Source organism: Urtica dioica, chromosome 5, assembly GCF_054948205.1.
Source record: "Urtica dioica subsp. dioica isolate 48M chromosome 5, U.dioica_male_clone48M_v1_H2, whole genome shotgun sequence".
NCBI classification, from domain to species: Eukaryota; Viridiplantae; Streptophyta; class Magnoliopsida; order Rosales; family Urticaceae; genus Urtica; species Urtica dioica.
In genome coordinates, this window is record NC_142760.1 from 35,236,468 (window position 1) to 35,260,241 (window position 23,774).

At 38.2% G+C, this 23,774-nt stretch overlaps 2 protein-coding genes across 7 annotated transcripts; both read left to right on the forward strand.

Annotated features, from left to right (window-relative positions):
• Positions 1–1,059: 1,059 nt before the first annotated feature.
• On the forward strand, positions 1,060–1,876 carry LOC149398102 (putative disease resistance protein At1g61310). Its single transcript, XM_089614445.1, has 3 exons — positions 1,060–1,225; positions 1,274–1,610; positions 1,717–1,876. The coding sequence occupies exons 1-3, from the start codon at positions 1,060–1,062 to the stop codon at positions 1,874–1,876; spliced, it is 663 nt and encodes a 220-aa protein (XP_089470571.1).
• Positions 1,877–13,353: 11,477 nt separating this feature from the next.
• Positions 13,354–17,744, forward strand: LOC149398103 (putative disease resistance protein At1g61300). 6 transcript variants are annotated; one of them, XM_089615989.1, is made up of 3 exons: positions 13,354–13,419; positions 13,525–13,586; positions 14,167–17,744. In XM_089615989.1, the coding sequence occupies exon 3, from the start codon at positions 14,177–14,179 to the stop codon at positions 17,318–17,320; it is 3,144 nt and encodes a 1,047-aa protein (XP_089472115.1). In that variant the 5' UTR covers positions 13,354–13,419; positions 13,525–13,586; positions 14,167–14,176; the 3' UTR covers positions 17,321–17,744. The 6 variants fall into 6 exon arrangements, with proteins under 6 accessions (XP_089472115.1, XP_089472113.1, XP_089472114.1 ...); XM_089615987.1 differs by having other exon boundaries at positions 14,175–17,744; XM_089615988.1 differs by having other exon boundaries at positions 13,525–13,580.
• The last annotated feature ends 6,030 nt before the right edge of the window (positions 17,745–23,774 follow it).

Sequence of the window (23,774 nt, forward strand, 5' to 3'; positions counted from 1 at the left end):
CTTTTGTTATAATAAATAAATAACTGAACTCACTTGAGAAACTGTGAGCTGTTGGAAAATTGAAAAACTTAATGAATGGACAAAAATTTAGTACATCTAAACATAAATGCGCATATAATCATAATTCTATAACAATATTCAACATATAGCACTAAATTAAACGAAAAATTAAAAAACTCTCAAAACACATAATTTCCTATAATTACCGCGAACACATAGTTTTACCCCTACTTTCTTCCCTTTTTCTTCCAAAAAAGAAAATACACATACATAGAGCTACTGTCTGTACAGTACTATGTTTGATTATTAGAGTTTCCCCTGAACCTGCAATTACTTAGAACCAATATAAACCAGAAACGAGCAAAAAGGTGTAAAGTAAATTACACAAGGGATTTGTTAACAAGGTTCAGCACAGAGATTTGCAAAATAAATTTGGGTTTTTCTGATATTGTTGTACATGTATTTTGTTTTTTTTTTTAAATATAATGTTAAATTAAATAACTAGTTATATACTGTCAATTTAACTATAACCAGAGGAAAATGATACAGTATGATCGCAATCAAATTTAGTATGCAGGATATGAAAACACATTTGAATACAAATTTGGTGATGTTTCCTCTCTAATTAACAGTAGATTCATTGATATATTTTATTTATTATCAACAAAGGTTCAACAACTATACTGTCGGAAATGGAGGTTCTTGGGGCATTAGTTGGTTCTGTTTTAGGATACGGACTTCTTTACGTTCCCAAGAAATTGAAAGATCACAGAGACATGAAGAAAAATATGGAGGCCCTAAAGCAGGCCTTGGAGAAACTTAACTGTCAAAAGGCGGACCTGAAACTCGATACCATGGTCGACCGCGGAAAACTTGAGGTGGTGGAGCTGGTCAAATTAGGGCTAGAAAATGTGGAAAAGATCAACATATGTGAAGAAAAGGCGATAATATCAGAGGAGATAGTCTGATCCGAGAGCTACCACAACGTTGGACTGAAAGGCCGACGACATCGATATTGATAAGAGAAGCGACGATTGAGAAGACGAGGGACAAGATCATATGATGTTCTTGTCTGAGGAGAAATTTACGCAGATCGGACTGTATGGCATGGGCGGGATCGGAAAGAGCACTATCCTCAGACATGTCCACACCAACTTGCTGCAACATGGAAACAACTTTGACAAGGTGATCATGATCACGACATCGAAGGATTACTGCATAGAAGGTTTACAAGTTAAAATCGCGTGTTAATTTGTTTTGGAGTTTTCGAAAGAAGATGACGAAGAAAGAAGGGCGACAATGTGGTACGGAGAATTAAAGAAGGCTAAAAACAAGAGGTTTGTGCTTATCATCGACGATCTGTGGGAAGCTTATTCTCTCGAAAGGATTGGAATTCCGGATCCAACGCCTGAAAGTGGATGCAAGTTAGTAGTGGCAACTCGTTCCCATGACGTCTGTTGCAAGATGAATTCTGAATGGATTATTAAAATGGGATTTCTACGGGAACCCGAGGCACTGAAACTCTTCCTGGACAAGGTTGGAAAAAGGGTCGCTTCTGACCCAACTTTGAAAATAATGGCGATGCAAGCGATCAAAGAATGTGGAGGCATGTTTGAGAGATAAAAAGGATATGATAGAGTGGAGGGTTTTGCTAGCCAAGCTGAAGGATGCAACAATTTCAATTTCGAGTGATATTACGGCGACTTTGATGTTCAGTTACGATATCTTGGAAGATGAGAGAATCAAAGATTGTCTTCTGTATTTCGGGATGTACGTGGAAGACTATCTTATTAAAATAGATTCGTTGATCGACCAATTAATAGCTGTGGGGATCGTTGAGGAAGCCGGGACAAGTCATTTTCAGATGGATAATTGAACCAACTCGTGCGTAATTCATTGTTAATGGATACGGTTAACGGAGAAGGGGAGAAATGTGTGAAGCTCCACGACTCGATAAGGGATATGGCAATACAATTCATGCGTGACAGTCCTTCTCAGTTCTTAGTGGAGACGGGAGAGGGGTCAGATTCTTTGAAGCCTGAAAAAGAATGGGAAAACGACTTGAGATGGTTTCATTTATTAGTTGCATAAACATTTTATGACTCTCTTGCTCAGAGCCCCCAAATTGTCCCAAGTTCTCTACGCTGCTTTTCAATGGAATCCTAGAGACTGAGAATTTACACGAAGATGTTGTCCAGCATATGAAGGGACTCAATGTTCTCTATCTATCTTTTATGCATTTTTATAGGCTGTCGTGTTTCGTCTCTAGTTTGTCATATCTTGCTGTGTTGTTTCTTAGAGGTTGTCAAAAGTGTTTGGACATTCCATATCTGACATAATTGAGGAACTTGATAAGGCTGGATTTGAGTTTTAGGTTATTCGGTCAATTTCCTCGAGGTGTCAAAAAGATGGCCGAATTAAGGTACCTCAACTTATAGGGTACGAAGATCAGATGTTATGAGAAAGGACTTTGGTGTGGTCTCTTCGAACTAAGGTATCTCTCGCTTTCCGTGTCGAAGAAACACTTGGTGAACATGGAAGAGTTGGTGACTCTATGGAAGCTAGAGACTCTAACAGTTTGCTTTGTGAAGATTTATTGAAATGCTTGAACGGTCGAGGTCCCCGGATAATTCTTCCCGAAAAGTTTGAGAATCTCAACATAGTAGGTTGTCCTGGGAATAATATGTGCACTCTCACGTCCTTTGAAAACATAACAAACTTGCGGAGGCTCTACATTTCCAGCTTCGACTTGGAGTATTTGGTTAATTATTCGCCAGCCGTGTTCCTATGCTTCCCGGTTTTCTGACCTGGAATAGATCACGATCCAGGATTGCTGGTCGTTGGAGGAGATAATGGAAAATGAAAGTGAGGATACAATAATTACCCTTTTGAGTCTGAAGATACTAATGTTGGAGGATTTGCACAATTTAAGGAGTGTTCTGTTCGTCGCAGAGTCATTGTCGACGATTGTGATACGTGACTGCCGAGTGCCGAAAAAGGTGGTTAATTCTCCTGGAAAGAGAACCACGGCCATCCTAACTTCGAATGATCGAGATCAGTGCAGAACCGTGGAAGTCGTTGGTAGAGAAGGTTATGCTACGCTGAGTCTTTGAGGTAACAAGTGTGTTTGGATCCACAATATAATGATTAAATGAGAATGTAAAGGGAAATGTCCTCCTCTTAAAAAAATTTATGATCTTATGGTTATTTTAAAAGGTTTGGCTCAATCTGAGTTAGTTCTGCCTAATTTGGTTAAAAATCATTCTTATTTTTTTAATAATTGAAAAAATCTCTGAAAAAAATAATAATGAAGCTCAAATTTTTTGAAATTTTAAGGTTATATGTATTTTATTTATTTGAGGTTATAGGTTGTCAAATCAGTAAGTGTTTTTGAAATGTAGAGCCCGATAGACTGAACAAGTTATATATTAATTAGATGGAAAGTGTTTTGATTGATTGTATGTTTACTGTCCAATAACAATCATTGATAATCCTTCTTCTCTCCAGGAAAGCTACTCCACTGGATTGCCAGATAGCAGTTTAAGAATCCTAACTGGAAGAACTTGTTTGGAGACTCAAAGGCATGCTCAGCCATTAGAGTGTCTGTTGCGCTTAAAAGCACTACATATTATGTGAAAGTCGTTGACAGATTAAGCTACACTGAGTCTTTGATGTAACAAGTTGTCATGTATGGGAGCTACGTACTACTAGGAAAATGCTATTTGGGGGCATTTTTTTAATGCTATCAAATACAAAAGATGGCATAAAAAAAAGTGCTGCGTATCGGAGTGCTACTTGGTAAAACACACACAATGGAGAAAAAGTAAGAAATACTACCGTAAAAGATATGTAATTGATTGAACTTAATAATATTAGATGATGCATTACAATACATAAATAATAAATTCGATAAAAAAAACATGAATATAAAATAAATAACATAGATAATTTTGGTGACTGTTTTGACTGCTTTCTTTTTTAAGATTAGGAGCGCTTGACTCATAAATGCCATTATTTTATATCTTAGTGTTTTAACGACAGTTTATATATAATTGCCACTAAAAATTATACATAGATGAAAGTCTTTTAACAAAGTGTCATCTTTCAAGTTCCAGCAAATATCATTTTTCTAGTAGACACATTGAACTTATTACGCGTGTATTTGGTCATGTAAGCACTGAAACTGTTGTGTCTCATATCTACTGCTGACTATCTACTATTTGGGTGGTAGAGATGTCTTAGATTATTCTAATCGATTATGAAATATTTTGATGTAAAGCTTTCTGTTTGGGCTTTAAGATAAGCTTAGGAGAAATGACCTTCTCTAAGATATTACTATTTTTATGTTTGAAGCCACAATTTAATGATATAAGCTTAGAATATAAGGGGAATGTCCTCTAAGATATTCATGATTTCCGGGTTATGTTATTTTTAAATAAGTTATATGAAAAACAAGTACTTGCAAATTGCCAAAGCCATTTTGTATTAATTTGGTTTCATAAAACTAATAAAAAGTTGTAAACATACATTTAGGTCAATTGATTTAACTTTTTTTTTATTTTTTATTTTTATTTTATGGGACAATTTGGCACTAGTCTAATAACTCATCATATTCTTCTTTTAAAAGGTAGGGACTAGTTTCTTTCCGGGGAGGGAGACAGGTAGACATGAAGGCACATTTGTTTGAACCTTTTTCTTCTTCTAATTTAATGTCATTTATTTATATAGTTTGGAAAAAAGTTAGTTGCTGAACTACATACCGATGGAGATTACCTCGATCATAACGTAAGAATATGGTGATGGTTTCCTAAAGCTGAGTTTGCTATTGCAAGTTACTTATCTGGATACATAAAAACAAGAGGTTCGTACTTATCATTGATAATCTGTGGAAAGCTTACCATCTTCGAAATGTTGGAATCCCTGATCTAACCCTCGAAAATGGGTGCAAGTTTGTAGTGGTGACTCGTCCTGCGAGGTTTGTTACAGGATGAATTATGAATCGATATTTCAAATGGGATTTCTACGTGAACACGGGGTACTGAACTTGTTCATGGCTAAGGTTGGAATAAGGGTCGCCTCTGACTCAGCTTTGAAAAAAATGACGGTTCAGGCGGCCAAAGAATGTGCAGGTCTTTCGTTAGACTCATTGATAGGAAATAAAAACGTATAAGACTCTCTTGCTCGGAGCACCCAAATTGTCTACGCTTCTTTTCAACAAAAATCCAGAGTTTGAGAAATTATCCGGAGATTTTTTTGAGCATATGAAGGGACTCAGAGCTCTCGACCTATCTTGTATCCCTTTGCATAGGCTTCCCACTTGTTTGTCAAATCTTGCCGTGTTGTTACTTCGAGGTTTCACAAAGGGTTCATACATTTAATGGAAGGCGATTACAAATGCTTGGACGGTCGAGGTCCCTCGATAATTCTTCCCAAAATGCTTGAGAATCTCAGCATATGAAGTTACCCTAGGGATCTTTTGTGCACTGTCGTGTCCTTTGAAAACATAACAAATTGAGTATTCATCATTGTTTCGAACAGAAGAAATTGTTTGATGTGACCAAAAGATGCCTCGTTTCGTGATCTGGATGAGGTCACAATATGCATTTGTGTGAATTTGGAGGAGATAATGGAAAAGATAATGCAATCAAGGATCGAAATACCATTATTGTTACTGTTCCGAGGTTCAGAATTTACTTGTAGCCACTGGTATCCGAAAGAAACACCGTGGAAAACAGAATATGAAAAGGAAAAGTACAAAATCAAAATAATAACGATATTCATGTTAAAGATCAACTAATTATGCATAAAATTTCATATTCTACAACTAATCCAACAAAAAAAAAATCAAAAACACATTCAAATCTAAATCCTATTTTCTAATGTAACAAAAAAATTGGATACAAACTCCGATTAAAGTTTAAACACAATAATGAAGTTAGAAACTACTACTACAAATAAGCCTTCCTGGTGCGGAAGGGCATGTCGCACCTAAAAGTCGCACCTAAATGGGCATCAGGTGCGACTTGTCGCACCCAAAGGGCTCCAAAAATGAAAAAAATTTCGCTGATTTTAAGTGGTATTGGGTGCGACTAGTCGCACCCAATAGTTTTTGAAAACTTTCATGTGCGACTGGTCGCACCTGAAAGTCCTAAAAAATAAGCGCTCAACTTCTCCCCCTCATTTTTTTCATTTGTCTGACGTGGTATTTACTTTTTGATTTTTTTTTTACTTTCAGGTGCGACTAGTCGCACCGATTAATTGTTTTAGGTGCGACTAGTCGCACCGATTAATTGTTTTAGGTGCGACTAGTCGCAGCTATTGGTGTATCAGGTCCGACTTGTCGCACCTGATTATTAGAGTTAGTTTATAAAAAGCTTCGTCTTCTTCATCTTCTTCACAACAGCCCCTCCGACTCTCCCTCCCTCTCTCTCTCCCTCTGCGACTCTCCCTCCCTCTCTCCTTCCCTCTGCGACTCTCCCTCCCTCTGCGACTCTCCATCCCTCTCTCCCTCTCTCTTCTCCGAGTCTTCTCCGACGTCCAAGTCCGCGCGCCTTCTCCGACGTCCAAGTCCGCGCGCCGCTCTTCTCAGACCGGTCTTCTCCTCCTCCGTCGGTCCTTTCCTCCGCAGCCGCTCCTCCGCGCCGGTCATCTCCTCCGCGCCGGCCGGTCCTCCGCAGCCGCTCCTCTTCGGTCCTCTCTTCCGCGCCGGTCCTCTCCTCCGCCTTCGCTCCTCAGCGCCGCTTCTCCGCGCCGGTCCGATCTCCTCCGCCGCCTAAGGTATAATATTTTTTTGTGTATATATATATATTAATAATTAGTATTATATATATAATTAGTGTTAATCAGTAATTAGTATGTTTTAATTAGCATATATAATTAGTGTTAATAATTATTAATTAGTTTTAATTAGAAAAACAAAATTTAAATGGTTTAGTATGTTTTAATTAGTAATTAGTATGTTTTAATTAGCATATATAATTAGTGTTAATAATTATTAATTAGTTTTAATTAGTAATTTAGTATGTTTAATTTCAAATTCTATATATGTGTTTAATATATATAGTATTTATAATTAGTTTAGTAACATGTATTAATTAATGTAATTATAATTGTTAATATATATAGTGTTTATAATTAGTTTAGTAATATGCTTAGGTTAATGTTTAGTTGAAATTAATTGTAATTGTAAAAGTTTAGATTAAATATTATTTTGAAATTGAAATTGTAATGGAAATCAAATTGGTTAATAAGTTGTTAGTTTAGTTAACTAATTAATTTGTAGTTTAATTGTTAACAATTTGTACTTAATAATGAAATTGATTATGTAACTAATTTTAAATTTTAAATGTTTGTTTAATTAAGATTGAAATTGGTTAATTGTTTAAACTATTTTATTAGATTAGTTGTTTGTGATATTGTAATTAATTAATTACTGAGTGATTATTTTATAGATATTGATAAAATGTTGTGACCGAGCCACGGAGGCTCGGTTTAGGACTTAGTTAATTAATATGATAGTTTCTGGATGGATTTTAAATGTTTTTAAAGTAGTTTGCAGGTTTTTGGTTTAACAATATTATAGGGGAAACTCTGCCAAAATTTCGGTAGAGTTTTGAACCAATTAGAATCGAAATCCACTAGAAACAGTCCATTTTAAAAAACAATCCATTTTCCAGGATTGTTTCCGGGATTTTGAGGCGCTTTAGTATCTTTCCCACAATTTCTACAATCCATTTTAAAAAAATAAGATACATTTCGCAGTCTCTCTCTCATTCCTTCTAAATTCGCTCTCGGTCCTTTAGTAAGATCGGACTTTCAATGCTAATTAATAATTCTCGTTGTCTTTCTCATTCAGCGAAATCAATGTCTAATCCAAGTAGAGATTGGGTTACCGAGAACGAGAGGTTGAGCTTGCAGTATAAAACAAGGGTTAACGAGTTTATCCGCATTGCAAGCAGACAACCGAACGAAAATGGCCATCGGGGTCCTTGCACGTCTTGCAACAACGTGAGATGGCACGCCATCGGGGTCGTAAGGCATCACCTCCTAGACGATGGGTTTACCCCAGGCTACACAGAATGGTATCATCACGGTGAGCGCCTTGTCCTTACTCATGGTGAAGACCCCATTGGAACTGATCAGAGAGGAGTATGAGGATTGCACGACGTCCTGCATGATATCATGGACCACGAGAATTTCGACGACTTTGCGGATCCGACCCCGAGCGAGGTGCGTACGGAGGAGCAAGTGGAAGACTTATTTGCCGAGTTGGAAGCGGAATTGTACCCTGGATGCAAAGAGTTTTCGTCTTTGTCGTTTTTGGTTTCGTTGATGCACATCAAAGTCACGAACCATTGGACGAACAAGTCGTTCACAGAATTCTTGCAGCTCTTGAGGAAGTCTCATCCAACCGGTAACCGAATTTCGGAAAAGCACTACGAGGCAAAGGCGAAACTGAAGCGCTTCGGCATGGGGTACGAGATGATCGACGTGTGCACAAACGACTGCATCTTGTTTCGAAAAGATCTCGAGAAAGCTGAAGTGTGCCCAGTTTGCAACGAGAGCAGATGGAAGCCGACTGGGAAACAGATACCGCAAAAGATATTTCGATATTTTCCCCTGAAAGATCGATTGAAGCGGTTGTATGTCTCTCGACACACGTCGCTTCAGATGCAGTGGCACGAAAGAGATCGCATCAGAGAAGAAGGCGTTCTGCGACATCCTGCGGACGGTACAACGTGGAAGAACCTGTTCGAGAGATACCCAGAATTTGCCGAAGAGCCTCGGAACGTGCGGCTTGGATTAGCTTCTGATGGGTTCAACCCGTTTGGAGAAATGAGTCTAGCGTACAACATGTGGCCTGTGGTACTGACTGCGTACAACTTGCCACTAGTTGAAGAGCTGAAAGAATTGTGGGAGACGGGATTCAACGTTCGAGATGGAGTCAACGATGAAGTGGCCTGTGGTACTGACTGCGTACAACTTGCCGCCTTGGTTGTGCATGAAGAAAGAGTACCTTATGCTGACGCTTCTGATTCCCGGGCCGAGCTCACCAGAAAAAAACATGGACGTGTTCTTGCAGCCACTAGTTGAAGAGCTGAAAGAATTGTGGGAGACGGGATTCAACGTTCGAGATGGAGTCAACGATGAAGTGTTTCGGTTGCGTGCTGCGCTACTCTGGACGATAAACGACTTTCCGGCTCGATCGTATTTATCGGGATGGAGTGGCCCAGGGTATCTCGCTTGCCCCACGTGCAACCTTGACACGCCGTCACTGAAAGTCAGAAACAGAATTGTGTACTACGACCATCGTCGATTTTTGCCCACGCGTCACCGATTGAGGAAAAGTAGCGATCACTACACAAATCGCCACGAGAGACGCAGTAAAGCCGACAAGTTGACTCCGCAAGACATACTAGCTCAGTTGGTTAGTGTTTCTTGCACGAAAACTGGCAAACACGCTGGCTCCGTTGGCAGAAAATGAAAGCGAGCCCAGAGTGAGCTTAATTGGGCGAAGAAAAGCATCTTCTACGAGTTGCCTTACTGGTCAGAGTTGGAGTTGAAGCACAACTTGAATGTCATGCACGTAGAGAAGAACGTGTGCGAGAATCTTCTTGGGACCATGCTTAGCTTAGAAAAGAAAAACTATGACACCGAGAAGGCGAGGTTTGATTTAATGGACTTGAAAATCAAAACCAGCTTACACTTGCAAGAACAAGGGTTTTCCTCCGCCATATGTGAGGGCATTTTAATAAAAAATTCGTGGTGTCGTCCACGTTTCTTTGTTTTCTAATTTTGTTTTCTTCTTATAGGATGTCGACTGGAGCAGGTGGAGGCGAGGATCCGCCACAGACGCCGGGATCCTCCGGATCGAAGAACACACGTGGACCAACGAAGGGTCTCGTGTCAGCGAGAGCAGGGGTAGGGACTCCTGGTGCGACTGTAGTTCGCTACGATCGGCGACACATGATGTTCTACCAGGACATCAGGGAGCTAAATCCCATGATCGGCACCTTCTCGAACCGTCTTGGAAACTTGATCAAGGCGACGTTTCAAGCACACGCAAATGACTGGAATGAAGTCGAGCCTCAGCATGTGACGGCCGTTATGACCGCAATCCATAACGAGTACCGTTTTGTGTACGAGGATCCTGCAACTGGCGAGAGAGTTCCAGCTGATTGCATTCGCAACGAGATAGAGTCTACTATCATTCGCGAAATGAAGCGGTTGCGACGCAACCAAAAGTCAAATTTATCATCTAGATTCTTCAACAAGTTTTGCGGGAAAATAAAGCTCGCCAGAGAAGAAACAGCAAAGGGCTATACGCACGAGGCTTGGTTGAAGGCAATAGAGGTGTTCAACACACCGGCCCATAAGGTATGAGTTGAACATGATTTTTTTTTCTCATCGAATCGAATTAAATGAATTTATGTCTCGCAGGCAAAGGCTGACCGCAACAGACAAAATGCGTAGAAGAAGCAGACAAAGGCCAGACAAGGGTCGATACCTTTTTTCGCTCATCGACAGAAGAGCGTAAGTTGCTTAATTTTTATTAACATTGGACACATTAGTCTTATTTTGATGATTAAAACTTGCAGAGGAAGGAGGATGGGACATTGCCCTCCGCATTAGCGACATGGGAGAAAAAGCATCAAGATATTAACGGCAACTGGACAACGCCCTTCGCGAGTCAACAATCTTTATTTAATTACTTAATAATAATTATATAATAATTTTATTTGGTTTTTTTGTAAAGGCGCGAATCAACGCCCAAGTGGCAGATATTTTGCGACAAGCGGAGGAGAAAGGCGAAGAGGTGAGCCTCGAACGCGCAGAGGAGTATGCGATGCATGACGTTCTCGGGTCACGCCGTGATTGGGATGTCGGGATAGGACCCACGACCCCAGTTGGGGCTTTGAGTGTGGCTCGAGCTCAAGATGGAAGCTCGTCTGGTTCGTCATCTCAGTCACGTGCCGATCCAGTACTATATACCGAGTTGCAAGCTCAATTGGCAGCACAACAAGCTCAAATGGCGGCATAACAAATGCAGATGGAAGAGATGCAGCGACAGCTGCTCTCGTTTACACAGATGCATACTCAGGCTTCCCCTACGCCGACATCAGCGGCAATGGCTGATAATGTGACGCCAGGTTCTGCGGAGTTTCAGCGAGATCGTCCTAGCGGTAGCGGCAGTGGCCGAGGAGGAAGCAGCAGTGGCCGCGGAGGCAACTTATTTGGAAGAGGAAATTCCTCTATAGATAAGTTTTATAGGCAACAACGAAAATAGTTGGACTTGTATATTTTTATATTAGCGAACAAACTCGTATTAGTTGTTTGTATATTAAAAATATTTTAATATGAAATATTAATTTCTAATTCTAATTATAATTCTATTATAATTCTAATAATATTAATTTCTAATTCTAATTATAATTCTAATATTTGTAAATTTTTTTTTAAAATAAATTGGGGATCAGGTGCGACTAGTCGCACCCAATACTATGGCGGGAAGGGTATTGGTCGCACCCAATAAGTTGGCGGGAGAGCATTGGGTGCGATATGTCGCACCCAAAAGTCAAATTCCCGCCTTATTCTAGAGTTCCCACGGAAAAAATAGGTCCGACTTCAGGTGAGATCAGTCGCACCCAATAGTGTCGCACCTAATAGTATGTACTATTGGGTGCGACATGTCGCACCCAATAGTATTAGCTGCGGACTTTTAGCTGCGACTTAGTCGCACCTAAAGTCGCACCCGATAGTACTATCGGGTGCGACTTTGTGGGCATCAGGTGCGACTTTTGTCGCACCTGATGCCCATATTTGTAGTAGTGAAGTAAGAATTTGAACTGAATCATAAAAAACTAACGACAAATTTCGTGAAGAACACTAAATAATTGTCGGTATTTGATCACTTACCGGTAAGTTTCCGTCGGAAACCGGAAAGTGGACAGTTTGCCTAAAGATAACCGGAAAGTGGACAGTTTCCACGAAAACCGGAACGGTTTCCTCGGAATCCAAGAAAAAAACGGAAAGTGAACGGTTTTGTACATACCGGTACCAAGATTTTGAAAAAAACGGTTTTCGTACTGGTTTCCGTCCGATTTTCCCGGAATTTCAAACCTTAAAAGCAATAATGAGCCTTCCCATTTTGAAGATATTAACTTTGGAGCATTTTTGCACTCTTTTAAGAGCCTCTCGTCACGGAGTTGGCATGGAAGATTATTGTACTATGATCAGTCTTTGATGCAACAAGTATTCATGGTTGGAGCCACCATATGTCTGTTTAAAAAAAACAGATTTATGGACCCGAAACAGTGTCACTTAAGTGGCATGTTCAAACATTATTACAACAATGTATGAGGGAAATAAAATTGTCATCTAAGCGAATACAGAGAACTAATTATTTCCAAAAAAAAAAAAAAAAATAGAGCGCACTAAGAGCACTCTAAAACAGACATTGAAATATAAAAAAAAAAAAAAAATAATAATAAAAAAAATATTAAATGAACAAGTTAAATATTAATTGGGTAGAAAACGTTTTGATGTCAAGCTAATGTTTGGAGCCGCAATGTAATGATAAGCTTAAAATGTTAGGGAAAATGTCCTCTAAAATATTTATGATTTTAAAGTTATGAATAGGTTCAAAGGCCATAAAAGAAAAAAGAATGATTTAAAAAGGTAAATAATGCACATAAAATGTAAATAAAATTGATTATCTCATTAACTTATAAATTTTGTATCGTATGTTACTTTAATAAATAAAATTAAAGTGGTCAATAGACTGATTTCTTCTTTGTCACGTTGTAGAACAGTGGTGATTGACTTTTGTGTGTGTGTGAAGAGTCCTACTCTTTGTCTTTGGACAAATAAAAGAAGAAAGGGAACTTTTACAAAGTCCTCATTTTAAACTAATTAATTAGTAAAATAGTTAAAATTTTAACAAAGTAATTAAAATTACATTGTCAAATATTTTTTGACACCAAAATTAAAAATTTTAAGAATTATTAGAAACAATTTATAACTTTAAAAAATCTTAATATTAATTTTATTTTTAAAATTTAATTACCGCACATTTGAACTATTTTTTTAATATTATGCAAATTTTGACTAATTTGTAAATTCTACCTTAAAATAAAAAAACACATTACTAAATGACCGTAATTAATTCACGACCTTTTTCAAAAAGTTGACAGAGAAATGCAACATGAATAAATATTCACGACTCTTTGAAGTTGACAGAGAAACCAACATGAATAATAATTCACGACTCTTTGAAGTTGACAGAGAAAAGCAACATGAATAATAATTCACGACCCTTTTCAAAGAGTTGACAGAGAAAAGCAACATAAATAATAATTGCTTGCCCTCTTCTGTGCACCTCATCGCCATCCAGAGTTCCCTCGAAGAATATTATTGCAGGTTCTTTTCTTTTTTGTTCTTTAATATTGATTATAGGCCTTAATTAATTAAAACAATATATTACACGTAAATCTTCGTGAAGTTTCTTAGTCGAGCATATTGCAGGAGCTGAGCAAGAGGACACTTTGCAGTACTTGTGTAGATCTACGTACACTCTTCAGGTTATGGTCAGCCATACTTTCATTTCCCGATTCTCATATAAATACACTATCTTTTTCCATCAGTATCTCTGTGTACAGTGTATATAGATCTATTGCAATAGATATTTTTAATTTTATTTATTTATGAAATTCAACACCAGAAACATATTTTACAAACCAAAATATCTTGATAGAAGCTTATTAAATTACATTTTGACCCTAAAAGCATATATTAAAGTAAAGCAATTTCAAAGTTTTAAGGTATTATTTTAATTTAAATATAATGATACAATTTTTCAAATTACATGAGAGCATATGAAACATTGATACGGTGGCTCTTTTGTGGCTGTTCATATCTTTCGTTTATGAATTGTTACTTCTAAAAAGTAAATGACAGTAACAATACAATATGAAGATGCTAAACTTCAAGGATATATCAAATACTAAACATCGCAGACACATCAAAAAGAACATAGCGTGCTCTCAGAAAGGCCTCGGAGAAACTCAAGTGTCGAAAAGAAGATCTAAAATAGAGACTCGAAACCGATATTATACTAAACTTCAAGGATATATCAAAGGATGTTAGCTTATCAATAGAAAATTTCAGTGATGCAGGAATGGAGATTGTTGCTGCAGTAATTCGCCCTGTTGTGGATTGTGCATCGTCTGGAGCAGCCAAGCAATGGAAACATCGCAGACACATAAAAAAGAACATGCGCGCTCTCAGAAAGGCCTTGGAGAAACTCAAGTGTCGAAAAGAAGATCTAAAATCGAGACTCGAAACCGATATTATACCCGAAGAGACCGAGGAGACAGAGGAACTCAAATGCTGGATGAAAAGTGTGGAAGATATGAGTTGTGACATAGAAGAAATCGAAAAAGAAACGAGGCGGGTCAAATTCTTATCCCGAGCTAGGGTGGGGAGGAGAATCGAAGATATGATACCGGATGTAGAAAAACTGTACAACGAAGGCGCTGAATTCCGAGAAGGAAATTTGGTCAGGAAACTAGCGCGGCGTGGGAACGAGAAGCCGACAACAATAGGGCTGTTTGGAGGCGAGACGCCGGCGGAGAAAACAAAAGGAGAGATCTTGTGTTGCTTGGCGGACGAGAAAGCTACGAGGATCGGAGTCCATGGGATGGGTGGGTCTGGTAAGACAACCGTGCTCGAACATCTCAATAACGACCTTTTGAAAGCCGGCGACAAGATTGGAAGTAAGTTCGACAAGGTGATCTGGATCACTGCGTCAAAGGCATCCGGTGTAAGTGGTTTACAAGATAAAATCGCGCGTGAGTTTGGTTTAGGTTTAGACGAGAAAGATGATGAAGAAAGAAGGGCTACAGAGTTGTTAAGAGGATTAAAAAACAAGAGGTTCGTGCTCATCATCGATGATTTGTGGGAACATTATCCTCTTGAAAAGGTCGGAGTCCCCGACCTAACTCCTGAAAATGGATGCAAGTTAGTACTCACGACTCGGTATCACAACGTATGTAGCAAGATGGAATGCGACAAGATAATACCAATGGGGCTTCTGTCGGAACAAGAGGCGGAGAGGTTGTTCTTCGATAAGGTTGGAAAACGCGTGGCTTCTGACCCGACACTTAGTAAAATGGCAAGGAAATTCGCTGCAGAATGTGCAGGTCTTCCTCTGGCGATCATCACCGTGGCTGGAAGCATGAGAGACAAATTGGACGAAAAAGAGTGGGAGGTCGCGCTAACGGAACTCAAGGACGCCACACATTCTGCATCGAAAGAAATTACTACAATTTTGAGGTTTAGTTACGATCGGTTAAAGGATAAGATACTTAAAGAGTGTGTTCTGCATTGCGCGTTGTACCCTGAAGACTTTCTCATCGATAGAAGTTCTTTGATATACCAGTTGATAGCCCAAGGAAGAGTTGATCATGGCAGGACGGCGAAAGAAAGGAAGGGAAAATGTCATGTTATGTTGAACGAGCTCGTGCGTGATTGCCTGTTGATCGAAACGGTTGGCTGGAAAGGGGAGAAATGCGTAAAACTCCACGACTCGGTGAGGGATATGGCAATACATATCATGCGCGAGACTCCATCTCGGTTCTTAATGGACGCGACGGGAGGAGAAAAATGGGACGAAGAACTCGAGAAAGTTTCATTCACGGGAAAAAACAGAATCATCCCCATTGTCGAGCCCCCAAAATGTCCAAGACTATCAACGTTGTTATTCTTCTCTGCAAACCAGCTGGAAACTATCTCCGAAGATTTTTTCACGCGAATGAAGGGATTGTGTGTTCTCGATCTATCTTGGACAAGAATCATAACCTTGCCCGGTTCCGTCACTAATTTGGAAAATCTTGCCGTGCTGTCGCTCAAAAATTGCTATTCCTTGAAGTGCGTTCCAGATGTGTCAAAACTGAGGAACTTGATAAGGCTGGACATGAACAATGCGGGAATCACTGAATTTCCTCAAGGTTTAGAAAAGTTGGTTAAACTAACGCACCTTGACTTAGGTGGTGTCGAAGCTCGTCATTACCGCAAAGGGCTTCTCTCCGAGCTCTCCAACCTAATCTACCTCTCAATTATTTTGCCATGTGGGGCTGGAATAGAGAGCGCAGAAGAGTTGGCAGCTCTGCAGAATTTGGAGACTCTAAAAGTGAATTTCCAGGACGTCAACCTCTCCAACGCGTATCTTCGGATGATTCCTAGCAAAGCAGCAACGACGACGCAATCGTGTGATTTCAGATTTAAAGTGGGAGATGTGCGCTTTCCAGATGAAACCCCAAACGTCATGTATATATGCTACAACGACAGAGTCTCTCTCGATGGCCCGATCATGGTACCCAATAATATTGAGAACCTCTGTGTTTCGAACTTTGTTGAAAAAAGTTTGTGCCGTTTAGCACCCGTCGAAAACATAAAAAACTTGCAGACACTCAAAATTAAAAAGTGTGAGAAGATGGAGCACATGTTGTATCATTCTTCGGCCGTGTTTCCCCTGCTTCAAAACATCAAGGAGTTGGAACTTGATTCACTGCCAGACCTCCGAGCCTTATTCGGTCCAGAGTGCGATGGCACGGCTTCTCCAGCGTTGCCACTCGGGGCATTCTCCTCTCTAAAGAAACTAAAGATCTACCAGTGTCCTAAATTGAAGACATTGTTTGTTGTTGGCAAAAACATCTCGTTTCCCAGTCTGGAAGAGATCGTCATCTGGGACTGCTATGAGTTGGAGGAAATAATATCATATGAAAACGAGGATGCAATAATAATGAACCTTCCCAGTTTGAAAAGTATCACGTTGGCCTTTTTACCCAAATTGAAGACATTGTTTGTTGTTGGCAAAGAGGCCTCGTTTCCCAGTCTGGAAGAGATCCGCATCGGCCATTGCTTGGAGTTGGAGGAAATAATATCATATGAAAACAAGGATGCAATAATATTGAACCTTCCCAATTTGAAAAGTATCAGATTGGTTGAGTTACCCAAACTGAAGACATTGTTTGTTGTTGGCAAAGACACCTCGTTTCCCAGTGTGGAAGAGATCGACATCTGGGATTGCAAGGAGTTGAAGGAAATAATATCATATGAAAACGAGGATGCAATAATAATGAACCTTCCCACTCTGAAAATTATCTATTTGCTGTATTTACCCGAATTGAAGAGCGCTCAGTTCGTCGCAGATTCCTTGTCTCGGGCTAAGGTAGAAGAATGTCCAGAGCTGAAAGTTGTGGCGTCTTCTCTTTTACCTTTCATGGATATCAACTCATACCCTGAAATTCGACACCTTTGAAATAACATCTCCTTGTTTTGCATCATTGCATGTTTTGTGTGTGTGTGTGTTTTTTTTTATTATTATTTGTCGTATGATGGGATATACAGATGTCCAGAATTAAAAGAGGTCACTTCATCTCTTCAACCTTTTGTCGATATGCAAGACCTTTATAGCGGAAGTGAAACAGAAGAGCCTTTTAAATTTGTAGTTTAAATTTCGCTATTATGTTATGAAATTGTAACGCACAGCTCCTAGTGTTCGACAGAAATACAAAACCAGGAAATTGTCCCATTTTTGCCTCTATTTTTTCTTTTCATTTCCCTGCGAAAAATACAAATACTCTGTGTTTGTCTTGTGTTATTCTCTATTTTGTGGAGCCATCTTGATACGAAAACCAACAATTATGTGTGAATTAAGCTTTTTTGTAATGATAGATTACACATGCAGAATTATGACACTATTAATTACAGCGTACATTCATTTGGATGTTTTCTTTGTTCTTTTTTAATTTATATGGTTTTGTATGTGATTGTCGCTTGAAGAAACCCAAAACATTCATTTGGATGTTTTCTTTGTTCTTTTTTATTTTTATTTTTAAAATTTATAGCGTATGGTTTTGTTTTTGATTGTCACTTGAAGAAACCCAAAAGCCAAATCAGTACCTGAATCCAATGACGGCTTGTTGACGTTGCTCAATAATTTATATACATTTGCTCCATTTCTTTCCTTTCTAGTTGTACAACCCTTTTATATACATATGCTATGGCATTGAAAATTATGACCCTCTAAATGATAGCGTACATTCATTTGGATATATTCTTTGTGAGAACAAATATTCACTATCTGGAGAATGGAACTTTTGTTCTATTTTGAGTTTGTTGTCTTTAGAACAGCATTTGAAGAAATGGTCGATAGTAGCTTATAACCTAAACATCCGAATCTGTTGCGACCATTACTTTATGCAAAACACGATATAGAAATCAAACCAAGAACAAGATTTATTGCAATACAATACAATACAAGCAACTGCGATCGAATTTTCAATCAATATAGAAGATGAAAGATATTAAGAAAGAGAAGAGATTTATCTAGGTTGACCTAAGTCCAGCCTTAGAAGCAAATCTACTATCAATGAGCAATGCTCTTCGAGAATTGGCAGCAACTTTCACCTAATCACCGCTAATCCGAGAATTCTCTCTCACTCAAAATGTTTGGGAAATTTCACTGATTACGTGTAATACTACACTTTATTTGGTTTCTAAAAGGTAAAATACCAAAATATGATATATATATATATATATATATATATATATATATATATATATATATGCGCAGTGGGAGCCAGTATAGGCCTAGCAGGGGCTTAAACCCCCCCTCAATTTTTTTTTTTTTGCACTTTTTGCCCATTTTAAAAAAAAATTACATTTTTTTCCCTTGAAAATTTATACTTTTGGCTCAATTTTTATAAATTTTTTACAATCAAGCCCCTCCTGAATTTTTTTTTTCAAATTAGCCCCCCTGATGGGCTTTTCTGGTTCCGTCACTGTATATGCGTGGATGTTAAGCAAGCATCTCATCAACATGCCTGTTTTAACCTGCTTTATTGCTCATATGTGTATTAAACCGCCTCACTTGTGTTTGTCATGTGTGCTTGATTTTTTCTTTATTTTGATTAGGTAATGACATGTGGTCAAGTAGTACCTGAATGAGGCGGCATATTATTGTTGGTGATCAACAATTTGATGTTTTAGCAAAATGTGTGCCTTACCAAACGATTGAATATTAATCTACTAGATATACATTTTCAAGTGGTGGGTTTGCAAAAGAACAAAAAAAAATAGTCATAAAAATTGTATAAAAAAATAATTAGTCATAAAAATCTTCTGCCACGTTGCATATGAAAACCAGAGTTGGCTTAAAATCTACTGCCACGTACACCGCAAAAAAAATATTGCATAATTAAAACTTTTAGTTCTATTCCATTCTCTCTCACCGCTTAAATAAGAAAGTAAAGTCCGTCGTATTTACAGGATATATAAAAGAGGAGGTTTATATTCAAAGAATCAAATCAAACTAATATATGTTGGCTGATAGAAAACCCACGTTGCATGCGTTGCTGAATAACCACAAAAGAATAGTGAAAGAGATGAACAAATACATGAGAAAAATAATATAGTCAACAACAGAATTGTGCTACGGTCTTACAACCATTCTGCATTTGAATTAGGTATAACTCTCTTAATTAGTATTATTATTTTATCAAAAGTTTTGTTTAAACTTCTTTTAATTTTTTTTCCCTATAAAAGGTGAATCATCAAAGTCGCTGAAAAGGCAGGCTGAACGTAGGATGGTGGATCCTCATTCCATATGTGCTACGCGGTTGAACGTAGTAGCTAAAAAATCTTCTATGCTATAATTACCCACCACATGTCGGTATTGTAAAGCCAAAAAAATTGCACATGAAAGCAAAATATTTTGTCGTTCTGATGATATTCCTGAAAAGTTAAATGAATTATATACTTCTACAACATATGCTGCTTTGGAATTTCAAAAATATATACACGAACAATATGTGAAATCTCAATTTTTTTTAGCTTAATTAAAAAGCTAAAATTTTTGTGTTCGAGTTACGTTAGTTTTTTTTTTATTAAGTAGTAGTGAATGATTTATTTATGTGGTAGATTTTGAAGTTTTATTTTTTTATGTGTACTTTAGAGTATTTTTGAATTTAATATACTCTTTATATTATCAAAATATGAATATAATATATATATGATAGGTCTTAAAATATATATATATATATATGATATAGAATATATATATATATATATATATATATAATAAAAGTAATAATTATTATTATTAAGAATAAAAGTAGGATTAGGGTTTGGGCTTTTAGGGTTTGAGCTTTTAGGGTTTAATTAAGCCATATTTAAACATCCTATCCTCTTCTTTTAACGCTTCTTCTCTGCTCTCTCTCCCTCGTCCCTCTCTTGGTTTGAAAATTCGTAGCTCTCATTAGGTATGCTTTCTTTCTCTCTGGTTCGGATTCCTTGAAAACGGTTTCTTAAAACAGTTATGTTTTTGCGTTGATTCTTTTTGAAAAAGTTAGGTTTATGTTTCTTCTATCTAAGTCTGTAATCGAAAAATATTTTTATGAAATACAGAATATTTTTTGATTATTTTCAAATCAGCGCACAGACCTGAGACCTATTCCCGATTTTCAGACTTTAAACGCTTACTGTGGATTCAACAAATTTGCTTTTGCATTGATTCTTTTTGGAAAAGTTAGGTTTAAATGTCTTCTATCTAACTCTTTAATCGAAAAATATTTTTGTAAAATACAGAATATTTTCTGATTATTTTCAAAACGGTGCGCAGACAGTTTTTGACAAAAATTTCAAAGTTAGATTTTAGCACTTCTTTTATTTTTAATAAATAGGTTAAAAAAATTATTTTGGCCGTGATTCCTTTACAAAAAGTGATCCAAATTATGTTTTATACCTACTGGAATTTTTATAGAAGTTTTCTCAGAGTTTTAATTTTTTCACCGAAACCCTAATAGATGGATGATGAAGTAACAAAGCACGTGATCGCGGAAACCCGATGCCGCAATGACGATAGAAACCTCCTGATCAAATTCCTAGAGACGAAACCTCCAGTTCTTAGTAGCGAGGTGACAGATATCATTGGCACGCGGGAATGGTGTAACAACATGGACATTCGTTTTAAAGTGTTGCAAGTTTGGGAACCTCTACAGTTATCTTTTGCGCAACAACAAGTACAAGGGAGAGTATTGGATTACTGGAAAAGGAAGGTTGAGGATCACCCCCAAATCGTTTGGGAATACATGAAGGACGGGGTCATACGAAACTTCACCGCTCAAGGATGGAAGAAAAAATTGGAGAGAAAACGTTACCGGAAAATCTTGAGTTCATGGAAGATGAAGGACGGGGAGACGACAAGGGAGTACTACAACCGTTCCTCCGACATGTTCCATCGCTGTCCTTTTCATCTCGATGATGATGAGGCTATTAGTTTTTACTGGAACGGGCTCTCCGAGTTTGAAAAGCAACGAGGGAAGTATCGCACCTACGAACCTGCGTCTGGATTAACCTACGAAGATTTCTTGAGGCACATGAGGCACTACATGGAGCTGATCGACGACGACGACTTGCCACTAGGGAACGATACTAGTATGGACCCTGTCGAGTTTGAATCAGAAGAAGATCCTAGTGAAGACGATCCAGACGAAGACTAAGTCTTCATATTGATTTAAACCATCACTCTTCTTTCCTCTTCTCTTCCCCGAAGTCTAAAGCACTCGTTATTTATTTATTTATTTTTGTGAGGTTTTGGTTTTATTTTTTTTTGGTTTTGAGTATCACTTTCGGATTTGGATTATATGTTTAAGTTACTTAATATGGAAAGCACTATTATCTTAATAGTTTCATAAAGTTCCTTGTATGAGGGTGTTTTGCATGTTAAGTCTTTTCTATAATCGATCCTAATAGTCAAAGTAGGCAAAACCCTAATCACAAAAATGTCTTCGAAATCTTAGATGGAAAACGTTCAAGCTGCTCGTGGACAAGGCAGAGGTAGGCCACGAGGCCGAGGTAGGGGAAGAGGCAGAGTTTCCGCTGATGTCCCAATGCAAGATGCTCATCATGCCGCTCCGTTTCCCACACAACAAGGAGCAGCAGTGAATCCCGATGGTCCAGCCCCCTGATAAGTGAGATTCATTCACACTTATCTATGACTCTTAGATAAGAATCGAAGCTTGTTCTTAATGTTTTTGATATTATTTTGTAGTTTTTATTGCATTTTCAGGTTTGAGAGAGTATGAGAAGGTGGTGGTGCGAAAACGGGCTGAATCGGAGCTAAATCGAGCAAGTTATGGTCATTTGAAGTCAAGTCAACAAAAGTCAACGACGGTCAATGGAGTCAACGTTTCTCGAGAGGCGCACCGCGCCTAAAACATGGAGCGCTGCGCCCTGGTGCCAAAATTTATACCGAGAGCTCGAGGAGACGACGCGCGAGAGAGGCGCACCGCGCCTTCAAAATTTTACGAGAGGCGTGCCGCTCCTGTTATGTGGCGCGGCGCGCCTATGTGATTTCGCTTTAGAGGCGCGGCGCGCCTGATAAGTGGCGCACCGCGCCATATCACTTTTCAGCTTTTCCAAAAGCTCGTTTTGAGCTATTTTTGACCCTTGGATTCGATCCAAGGGCTGATATTTGTTCCGAAAACCCTCCTTCAACCCTCATATACACTTGTTTGAGAGAGGGAAAACAACTTTGACATTCATAACACTTTTACATTTTGTTCTTGAGAGTTTGGAGAGAGTTTTAGAGAGAGAAACTAGGTTTTGAAGGAGATTTCTTGGAGTGAAGAAGAAGAAGGAGAGTGACAACCTCCATCATCATCATCAACTCCATTTGTTCACCCTTAACTCTCTCTTTTTACTTATTTATTGTTTATCGAACTTATTACTCAATTTATTGCTTTGAACATCATTTATTGCTTGCAATCTATTTCTATTGAGTTTTGGTGATTACTTTAGTCTCTTGAACATTGAATATTTGTGTTTTGAATTTATTGTTTTGGTTGAGTGGATTTTTGGAGTTGGTGGTAGTAATTTAATGAGAGCTTAAGTGTTTGTTTATTTTAGCACTCAATGTCTACTTATTTTATTGCTTTAATTCTTTTGTTAATTTCTATTTTGATTTGTTTATTCATAATCATGAGTAGCTAAGTAGATTTAGGGGTGCGATGTAGTTAAGTAATTGAGTTGGTTGGTCAAACCTTTAGATTAGATTTTGTGCTTCATGGTTGGGTTGAGAGTGAAATATTATGGGTATGGGTTGTGTGTTAACGCTAATTAGAGTAGCTAACTAATTAGTGAACCTTAGACGAGTTTAGAAACCGAGAGGTAATAAACGAGTGAGCTCTACCCGTCCCATCATTAACCTTCCTAGAGCTATAGAAAGACTAGGGGGTAGATGTAGTTGATTGAAATCCCGGGCTAAATGCGGTTTTGTGTTTTAGTAGGACCCAAACCGAGAGGTGTAAGTTCGACACGTTGCTAGATTCCTAAAGACTCGAGATAGATTAGTGAATGTTTTAAGAGGGATTGAGACTAAATTTTACAACTCTAAACCCGAGCTTAGAATCGTACCAAGACCGACCGACTCGATGAAATAACGAAATCGTGCCCCTTCCTTTTAACTTGTGTTTAAATATTGTTTCCACTCTTGTTTACATTTCATCTTGTTCTCAAAACAATCAAAAACCCCCATTTTCATTTCCATAACTCGGAAAAGAAAGCTAGTGAGTTTGCTTCGGAAATAGTCTAGAGTCCTTGTGGGATCGATATCCGTGCTTTTGCACTCTATTACTTGACGACACGTTCGCTTGCGTCGTGTAGAATTTTTCTTAGTTAAGAAAATTCCCATCAAGTTTTTGGCGCCGTTG